The following is a 10892-nucleotide window of genomic DNA, read 5'->3' as shown; positions in this document are numbered from 1 at the left end:
TAACTGGAATGGAAGATGGGAGACATCCCTAACAAACTTAACAACTATGAGCAAAACCTCTGAATGCTAATCAAGGAGAGTGGCACTAAGATGGAACAGGTCACCTCGAGTATATTTGTGGCCGCTGCAAGCCTGGGAAAAAGGGCTAATGAAGATATTACTTTGGCTGAGGGTTCGAGCAAAAGAACAAGGTAGAGCTCGAGGAAGAGTGCAATGAAAGTTGCTGCTGCTTCATCTGTTAATACCATTCAAGAGACTGCAACAATTGGTAAGGAAGCTGCTAAAATGATCTTGGAGCTGCAATAGTGGCTCTGGGTCAAGTTCCCCGATTTAGTTTCTGTCTGGTTTGGTTACTGGTTGGGGTTTCTGGTCTTAATTTTTGGTTTTTATCATTTTGACAGTTTGTGGTTCCAGGTCCTTGTAAAACCTGGGTTAGTTTTTTTTTGGACTTTTCTAGTGGTTTCAGGCCCTGTAAAACCTGATTTTGATACTGCTCTACAGTTTGTTGCAGGTTTCTTTTTCCTGGTTGGGCTGTAATGCTTTATCTTTCTGCTTTTTGTTAAAGGGTTTTGGGGTCCCTTCAAAACCTACTTTTACCGTAATCTAAAACTAATTTGATCTTTGCACTCCATATTTTGTCCCATAGCTTTCCTCAAACTCAATTTTCTCAATGTTCATCTACCCAGCAAGAATAAAATCATCTTCAATTTTAATAACCAATGTTTTTTGTTGCTACAAGAGCAGTTGAGTCTACTCTTCTTAATAGAAAATTAACTTTAGGAATTTGAGCATTCACGATGATACACTTTAAATTTGCAACTGTAGGTTGAGCAAAAATTAGAATTCTTCATGTCAATTTGTTGAAATAAGAAACAAATTCCTGCATAGGTATACCTTCTTTAGCTAAGTGAGTTGAGCCAACAATGCATGAACATCTTTAGGAGGTTTAAAGATTTTTTCAAACTTGGCTATGAGAGTAGCCCAAATTGTGATAGTATGTGGTGGTAAGTGGTAAAACCAATCAACACCCATGCCTTGGAGAGTTTCCATGAACAACCTTACAGATACGACCTCATCCAACACTATGAACATTGCCTGCAATGTAGAAAGCAACAATATATTCATTAGGATGTTGTTGTTAATCACCGAAGAACTTGGGAAAATTATTTTGCAACCCATCAGGGGGAGCATGCAGAGGTAGAACTAAATTCAATGGACCAAAAACATTTCCCCAAGGATCTTGAGTCATTTACATATCCTTGGTAAACAATGAAAAAGGATACGAATATGCTTCAAATAAAAGCTTGAGGCCCTCAAATGTGCATCATGTCCCTAGTAGAGTCATCAAGAATTGTTGGCTAAATTTTTTGTACCTCATTGACTATGACTTATAAAATTGTGACTTTAGAAAATATTTCATGAGATTTATCTCTCCTCTCAACAATAGGAGAGGCTCCCTTCTTACTATAGGTAGATTCAAGAGGAACTTAACTAAAATTACAAAATTGTTCTTTTTTTAGGAATGATTTGCATTTCATGATAACTTTCCAACTTAACAAAAAATTCCTTATTGCTACAACAATAATGGTGGCCCTAGAATTGATGTAAGAACAACACTAGGGACAATAGTTTTCTTTTTATATTTAGTGAAACAAAATCAAGAAGTCAAAGTTTCTTGCATTTTTCTTGAATGAAGACTCAAGAAGAACAACTAGTAAGGCACAAAATCTCTTACTAGACACTCTTGAAATCAATAACAACACTTACAATTGAAGCCCAAAGTCTTCAATTCTAAGTGACTAAAACCACTACTATCTATTACAATTTTTCCTCCTGCAACACAAAGTCTTCAAAAGTTCAAATTGACTCTAAATGCAATAGGCAACTCAAAGTTTGTACTATTAAATTGAAATCCCTCTTGATCAAAACTCCAAAAATCACAATCAATACCTATAAAATGTCACCACATAACATCTTGAATCAACATAAAGTTTAAAAGAAAATTTCCTCTTTTTTTTGATAGCAATTAAGATTTACATCCAAGCACAAAGTCTTAGAGTGCACAATACAAATTGCAAAAATTATCTTGCCTTGCTAAATGATAGTAATTTATAGCACTCTTTCCTTTTTATAGAAAATATAAGAGAGAGAAAGGTGAAGGAATAAGTGGAACAACCTCAAACCACCTTAACTTATCTCCAACTAACTACATTGAATTTATTCAAAGTTACATGCCTAATGCAATTGCAACTTAACTACATGAGCTGGTTATATGTGCATGTTATCATGTACTTACAACATAGATGCTATTTACATGTAACTTTCCTACTACTATTCTACTTAAAGCATATGAAAATATGATTTTAAGAATTGACATGGTATCAAACAACTCTGCAAACTTTTGTAGGGACTTAGGTATAACTACAATGCCTAGTTCACCAGTGTGTTGCTAGATCATTATAACCTTTTTGAGTATGCGTATTTCTCCATATATCTCTTTGTTACAAATCTCTATTTAAATTTTGAAATTCTTTAATGAACACTTTTGACTTGCCAATGTATCCATCACACTGATGTTGAAGTCATCCACTTCAAGCTGTAAGACGATGGCCTCTATGAACTCTGTGAGAACATCTTGATTCTTGAGTTTGTTATCTTCACTGATGATTCACATGCTAGCCCTCTGAATGCCTCTTTGATCATGGTTTCTTGGTTAATTATCTTGGCTACTGTTGCCTTTACATCTTTTACAAGTCCTTGTAGAATTTTCTCTTTGTTGGCCATCACAAGTGTGTAATCATGATGCATCTCAACATACATGATGACTTCATACTCACACAAGACATCTAAATCAATCTCCATTATGTTATTTCAAGCACCAAGATTTGTGTCCATCAACTTGAGTTGATATTTGAGTGAATTAAGAATGTCATTCAGTCCAACAATAGTCTATTTCTCTTTCGCTAGTGTAACTTCTCTTGATATTGGCAAATGGCATGCTTGTGCAACTATCACATGAAAGTTCCATAGTGTATGAACATCTTCATGTGAAGGATCCGTAACAAGATTTTGGGTGTAAAAATGCATGTTTTGAACAAGATATGGATAAGGAAAATGAATGGAATGATTAATGACACATAATGAACAAATGGGTCATGCTTAGAATGGCTAGAATATGAGTAATAGCCAAAAATGAGTTTTTGGAATGAATTGCATACATGACTAGCAAGCTTAGAATTAAATGAGCAAGGGAAAAAATGAGTCACTCGTTGAGCATCTCATGTTTTAACAAGTGCAAAATGTGAAACTCTATTTGGTAAGCATGTGGAAGAAACTTCAACCATAGGGTAGCCATATGGAAGTACATGGAATGCATAATGGTGGGATTTTATCTTGCATTCACATGTGAGGGAAAGATGAACTTGCCTTTCTTTTCAAAATGATATTTTACACCCAACTGCATATGCAAGTAAGATGAGACCTTGCATATATAACACTAGTAGAATTATAGAAAATAAATGACTACATGACTAAAATTTTAAGTCACATGACTAAATTTTTTAGTTACATGAGTTAAAATGATCAAATTCTACTATGTTTTGGTAGATCATAAGTTACTAAATAAATGAATAATTTGGTCATCAGGTAAAATCACAAGGTTGGCCAAATAAAAATAACCAAATAAATAGTGACTAGTAATTAGTGTGATGACCCCTTTTTCAAAATTTTAACCTGATATTCAATTTTAGGCATAAATTAAGAAATCATCAATTTTAAAAAACAACCTAAGATCCTTTCTACTATTAAGTTATGTGAGGAGTTGAGCATTAACATTAATTTATGGGTTTCCATGGAAGATTTCTCCTCATAGTATTAGGTAATCTTTCTTCCTAATTATGATCATTTCGAGATAGTAGAATGACGGTGCAGAGGGTGCGTGAAACAAGGTTCAAGCATATACGACAAGTCCTCAAAATTACTTCACCTTTCCCCCCACCAATTCCCTATCTCAGAATTTCATAGTTCAGGGAAAGATACAACCTTCCATACTATAATTCAAAATACTTCACAATGTTATTCAAGCCTTTATGATATATATATATATATAAATGTATGATACCAATATCCTTTGATTGCACATAATTTGTTAATAAGTTATGTATTGACATCTAATTAAACATATTTCATCACTATATATATATATATAAGCTTAGTGACATGTATTGATTTCATTCTATTTAATATGTATTTTTAGTTCCATGCGGAATACTTATTAATTTCAAACTATAATTAAAATGGTCTTAAACTGAATTCCAATATTCATAATTTGCAACCACACAATACACATAGCTCATTGCTAATACCATGTGACATGATTCAACAAAGATAGTTTATATATCTTTTAACATTATTGCATTTGCTATTCAGAATGTACAAAGGATCGAATGTACCTATATCCCTACCATGGGCTTGTCAGCAGTATCCGTGCAGTGTATGATGGTACTCATACTCCTCTATACAATACTAATGTTGATGCCATAAGGATGACTATACGTTCGACAGTGTGCTTATTAGCTATGTCCAGATTGCAGATGTACTGCCCTGTCAATGTGGTCTTGCGAATCGGGTTACAACGTGATGTCTTGAAGTAATTATATATATCTAGCGTCTATCCATAGAATATGGAATATTCTTATAACATATTCAACGTTGGGTTTTATATATAATTCCTTCTTCTCTTGAATGTAATAGATTATATTTAAATTGGGCATATGTACATAGTAAATCTTGGTAATTATGTATAAGTTCCAATGATAATAATTAATAATTAGGGTTTCTTGAGTTAGAAGTGGTTTGAATAATTATATTAGGTTTAGGTTTATGGAATTAAATAACATTTATAATATTAATAAGGTTTATGTATTAATGTATTGTGAACTAATAATACATTTAAGATTATGTTTGTTCACAAGGAATGGAAAAATGATTAAAATAATATTTGAAGCATTTCAAAGTAGTATCAACATATTAACATATATTAAAATAATACTTGTCTTAACTTATACAATTTGATTGAAATAACTCTTAGATATTTTTAATTTAATATATTAAAAATCTACATTAATCCAGGTTCATTACAATTAGTGACCAAATGAAAATGACTAAATGAATGTTTTTTACTCCTTTATAATAATATTTTATAATATCATCAAATTTTATACTTATAAGTTTCATTTTACTACTAATGTTTGTTCATCAAAAAATTTATTGCATGAGCAATCCTTCTGCATCTATCTCGTGATAGAAATCAAGCTTTTAGGTAATTTTAAAATTGATCAATAAATAATTTTTAGAGATAGATAAACAACATTATATGAAATGCACCAACTAGTGTTAATGATCAATAGTAGATGTTGATAGATAGAAAATGCAAGATGATTGCAATGTGCCATTGGATTTTTCATTATTTTTCACTTTTCCCTCTATTGAATGACAATGATAGAATGAATGACACAATTCAATTAAAACTCTTTTTTGAAAGGATAGTGGAATTAGCCTCTGTTGCACTCCACTCCCACCTCACTCACTTTTCTCACCTTAACAATTCCATTTATTAATTAATCAAATTAAAAATGTTTTTAAATTTTGATGGTTTGACCATCTCTTCTACCTACCTTTGCATTTTATTTACACTTCATTTTAATTATTTAATTAGATTTTATTTAAGTTTAATGGAATCAAATAAGATTGATGATTGTATCCCTTCTACCACTGTCTACTAAAATACCCAACCTCTATTCCACTAATGGAGGTTGTAATAATTGGCTCTCATTAGAGTCATTAGTTTCATGTTATTGTTGGCTCTAAATTGTGATACCTTCTAAAGATCGAGCTCACTATGAATAATAAAAAATATAAATCATATCACTTAAAAACATGTTGAAGAGAAGCTAATAAAAAAAAAGAGTTAAAATATTGAATTTGGTAAACATTGGTACTCATTAAAAGAGAAATCTATGTTATTACTGCATATCAAAATCATTCTCACATGGATTTTCATTGAGAGTGTCATTGACAATACAACAAAATGAGTGCACCATGAAGCCACACCTTTTCAACATATCAAAATTGATAAAAACATATATTTATAGGAAATGTTTAAAAATATTCCTTTTTTAAAATTAAAGATGTAAAATTTTAAAATAAAAGAGGGGTGAAAATTCATTTAAACAAAGTTTATTTTTAGAAAAATATATCTGGAAGAATTTGGAAATAATAAGAAATGGATTCTAAAAATATATGTTTTAAAATTAATTGTTTCAAATACACATGTGAGATTTTAGTATATATATAATCAAATCTTTGAGAGAATTTTTTTATAGAGTTACCTAACTAGCAATTATATCTATGGGTGCAATGGGTTCGTTGAAGATATGTTGTTGGAAGCATTTGACAAAGTAATTTTTTGTATTCAATTTTTGTTTAAATAATAATTTTAAAGGGTTTTTCTTTTGTTAATTGTTGAAAATTTAATATAAAAATTGATGATTTTTTCAGTGGCTTTTGTAATGCAAACATGTCCACCCTTTTATGTCTCATTCGAGCGATGGAAAAGAATTCCAGAAAATTGAATGACACAAAGATCAAATTAGGTGGCATTGACAGCTCTGACAGAAGAGCAAGCGGCATAAAGTGTATTGTCCATTGAAGAAATGAAAAAATGAGCGGGCAAGATGGACTGAATCGTCTTGCACCCTCCACAAACCATTCAATGTTCATTCTTTTTACAGGTTGCCAAGAGCTCCGACAAATTTGGGAGGACACTCTGCCCTACGAATTTGGTAATTCCCGATTTTATTTATTTAGCATTTTGGCTATATCACTACCATTTGTGTATAAATGATCTCTATCATTGTATGATTTCCACATTTCGATAGGAAAAAATACTTACTTCAGTTTTTGCATTAGTATCAGTGTTGTAATTGTTTGAAGAATTCAGCATCTGTAAGCCCACAATTTCTCATTTTTATCTGCAATTCCTCTATTTTCTTAAGTTTCATACTTTTAGCACCAGATAATTTTGGTTATATCTTGTTGTTTCCATTAGACATTAGATCATAATTTATTGCCTCGAACATCCACGCCAACTGTTGAAAACGTTGCCTCTCTGACTTAGATAAAGCTCTGGAGGGCTTAGATGCAGCAAACAATGGCCTGTTTTCTAGGAGCTTTTGAACAACATATGAGCATAAATCCATCAAAGCATAAGAAATAGAGAATTTATATTTCTACTACTGCCTTGGTGTATATGCAGGCTGAATTGGGATACATAAACAAGACACGTGAACTATTTGATACAATGCCTCAAAGAGGTATCTTAGAGAATCCACAATTGCAAGCTATGCTTCAGAAACATGAACATAGCATAGGCTTCTTATGGGGCTGGAAATTCAAATGGAGGCAGTGCAAACCTTCTTCAAGCAGTTTTGATCGCAACCCCATCTCTTTTTAATCGTGAAATACTCTTTTCCAGGAAAAATTTAATGGTTATCCAATTTTATATTGCTTGTTATATAGTTGAGATGTCGGGGAAGCATCTTAAGGTAGGCTAGAGGCCAACGAGGAGCACAGTTCCATGTAGTTGGGTTCAGAAGAATATGCTCTGGTAAAAACTAATTGTAAACCTTGCAGACATAATTGCATGTTCAGTACTATGGTTGCAGTGTATTCTATGTAAAGATAAATGCTAGCCAACATACAAAATGTGGAATCATATATAATTGTGCCTAAATTGTTTGACACCATACCTTGACCAAGGAATGTTAACTCATGACATGCAAAGGGTACATATGTATTTGTAATGTGTAGAGCATAAAAAGAGGTCTACAACCTATTAAAGCTAATCCTCTAAATAAACATGGCGTCACTAACATTATTGCAGTACATGTCTGATTCGATGAGAAGACTTCAATATCTAAGAGAAGAATCATTTTATGGATTGAATAGAAGTAGATATTTTATTAGGATTATCTTTTAAACACTGTTGTAAAATGTCATCCTCTTTTGAATTGACGTTACCCACTATTTTCCCATGAAAACTTTATGTCTCTATGAATAGCTTACATTTCTTTCATCATAAGTACTCGTCTCTGCTCCACATAGTGTATATTCATTACTTCTTGACAACACTGCCTTGCAACTCCGTATCATGTGTTTCAAATCATGATTTGTTTCTCTATTTCCAATTGCTAAAGACATAACAAATAAATAATAGTTCAGGCTTTAGAGGTTGTTCTCTGAATTTTGATAATTTGAGGTTTAAGTCATAGAGTCTCCATGTTGTGTCTATCTCCATCACATAGGATCCAACCTCACTTAGCTCAATACTATAATCTTTCAAACTGTGTACTGAAATTCTGTTCCTAAGAATCTTCTTCAATCAGTTAGAGTGAGATTCACAATTTTGTTAGCATTTTCCTTGCACAAGAAATAATTGGTGCAAGGATTCAAATGAGTTTTTAGAATTTTCCAAAGCACAAATTGAATCCACATTGTTTCAACCTCACAACAGTATCCTAGCAGCAAGAGTACAAGAGAGTAAAACAATGTAATAGTTTATGCTTATTTGATTCCTTTCTATCATGAAGTTAAATCTATAGTGAAGATTCCATTAAACTATTACATTGGTATAAATTTGAAGAATACAGGTTTTATTTGTTTATTCTTATTACAAAGTAAGAATGGCTCAATAGCATATTAATTTCTTCTCATTATCAAATTATGAACCCCACCCAGATACTCCAAAATTATTCTTGGTCACATACAACATTGAGATTTCTAACCACAAGCTCTCATTGCTACAGTTCTCTTTAATTTGTAGAAGTTTTTTTCTTAAAATTTTTAGTGTCATTCTAGAAATAAACTCTCATTGATATTTCAGTCGCAATTGCACTAGTAAATATGCATGAAAAATTTAGAAATATACACAAGGCATGTGAATTGTTGAGAAAATGCCTTAAAGAGATGTTGTCTCTAGACTGCAATGGTTGCAAGATATGCACTCAATGGATTTGTGGAAAGGCTTTAGAATTTTTTAAAAAAAAATTCTACTAGCAAGTGTAAACCCATACTCCACAACCCTTTCCAATACTTTTCTAGCCTGTGCCAAAATGGGAGTTCTAGAATAGGGTATGTGCATTCATCAAAGCATAATCAAAAGTGGATTTTTGTCTAATATAATTGCAACTACCTTTCTAGACATGTATGTGAAATGTGGAAGCATAAATAAGCTCATGAACTATTTGATGTAACACCTCATTAACATGTGATCTCATGGAATGCTATTATTGTTGGGTTTATACAAAATGCCTTTCGTCAAAATTCTCTCAAATTCTTTGAGCTTATGAAGTACTCTGGGGTATCCCCTGACCATGTATTCTTTCCTTTGGTTTTATTAGCATGCAACCATGTAGGTTTGGTGAAAGAGGGTTGTAAGGAATTCAATTCCATGGGTGCCTCTTATTGTATTAATCTTGTGCTTGATCATTATGTGCTCATGGTTGACCTTCTTGGCCTTCTTGGTTATCTTGAAGGGACTTTAATTTATCATCAAAATCCCAATCAAACCTGCGATGGTTGTATGGAGATGTTTTCTTAGTGTTTGTAAATAATGTAAAAATATAAAACTAGGAAAATTAACAACTCTTAGTTTTTAGTTGGATCTTGAAAATACTTGTACTAATGTTTGTCTTTCAAACATCCATACAGAGTTGGGTAGGTGGGATGAGGCTCAAATGGTCAAGAGGTTGATGAAAGATAGAGGAATTAACAAGATACTTGGATGTATTTGGATTGAAGATTGTAAACGAGTTCATGCTTTTTGTGTTGAAGACAAATCACACCCACAACCAAAGGAGATCTAAGAAAAAATGGAGAAATTATCTTTGTAGGCGAAGGGAGAAGGTTCTTTTCATATTGAAAAAATTACTAAACGATGTGGAGGAGAGAGAATTATAACTCTGCTACAATAGTGAGAACTTGGCAATTGAAATTATTGCACAATCAAATCTAGAAACTACAAGAAAATTCAGTAATAAATTTGTTTGTACAAGTTTTTGATTGGTCACTCCCAAGCCAATTAATGGGAAATCTTTAAAAATCAGCTCATGAGGGTAAATTGTAATATGCCAAACCAATTTTTAAAACCAATGTTCACAATTTTTACAGAGTTTCCAAACCTAGGCATCTCATAAAACATATTGTATGCCAGCAGACTGAGTTATGTATTTTGTAAATTATTTTATAAGATACATTATATGGTTATCATAATAGTATTCTACTTGAATTTATTAATGATTATTTTGAACACAATATATTTCAAGATTTGAGCAACATATAATACTTTTGACAAGTCCTTTTTGCATCATTTCCTCCTCTATGTTGATAATTATGGGGTACAACTTCTTTGGAGAAGCTGTGGAAAGTAAATCTCCTTTATGGGGTAGCAAATTTTTGGGTCAGCAAATAATTATAGAATTTTTTTATTTTTGTTTATTGTAGTTGGAATTTTCTCATTTTTACCTCCACTAATATCAAAATGCAATTCTTTTGAAGTATGAAAATCTTCTTGACTTCTATTGATACGAGAAATATTTTTTAACAAATGTTGTGGGAGCTAGAAATATGAGTGCCTCCCTTCTCGAAGCTTCTTGTCAAATCTTCTTCTGTAATTTTTAGCTTTCTATGGGTTACTCTCCAGGCACAATTTCTCATGGATAGGGAGTTTCTTGCCGCATCCAAATACCTTCATTTCTGCAAACGACTTCCATGAGCAAGCTGAAAAAAGATAGGCGATTTGATTTGATGCCCTCCTCTAGCATTGCAATGAAAAG

At 32.2% G+C, this 10892-nt stretch overlaps 1 protein-coding gene across 1 annotated transcript; it reads left to right on the top strand.

Annotated features, from left to right (window-relative positions):
- The first annotated feature begins 6698 nt into the window (after positions 1-6698).
- On the top strand, positions 6699-10153 carry LOC149567633 (pentatricopeptide repeat-containing protein At2g03880, mitochondrial-like). The gene is made up of 2 exons (XM_089817502.1): positions 6699-6842; positions 9769-10153. Exons 1-2 carry the CDS (start codon positions 6722-6724, stop codon positions 9921-9923), a joined length of 276 nt encoding a protein of 91 aa, XP_089673628.1. The 5' UTR covers positions 6699-6721; the 3' UTR covers positions 9924-10153.
- Positions 10154-10892: the final 739 nt, after the last annotated feature.

This window comes from Cupressus sempervirens, chromosome 3 (assembly GCF_028749045.1).
Source record: "Cupressus sempervirens isolate cs-2001-9-10 chromosome 3, ASM2874904v1, whole genome shotgun sequence".
NCBI classification, from domain to species: domain Eukaryota; kingdom Viridiplantae; phylum Streptophyta; class Pinopsida; order Cupressales; family Cupressaceae; genus Cupressus; species Cupressus sempervirens.
The sequence above is the reverse complement of the archived record's forward strand: the minus strand, read 5'-3'. Positions and strand labels throughout refer to the sequence as shown.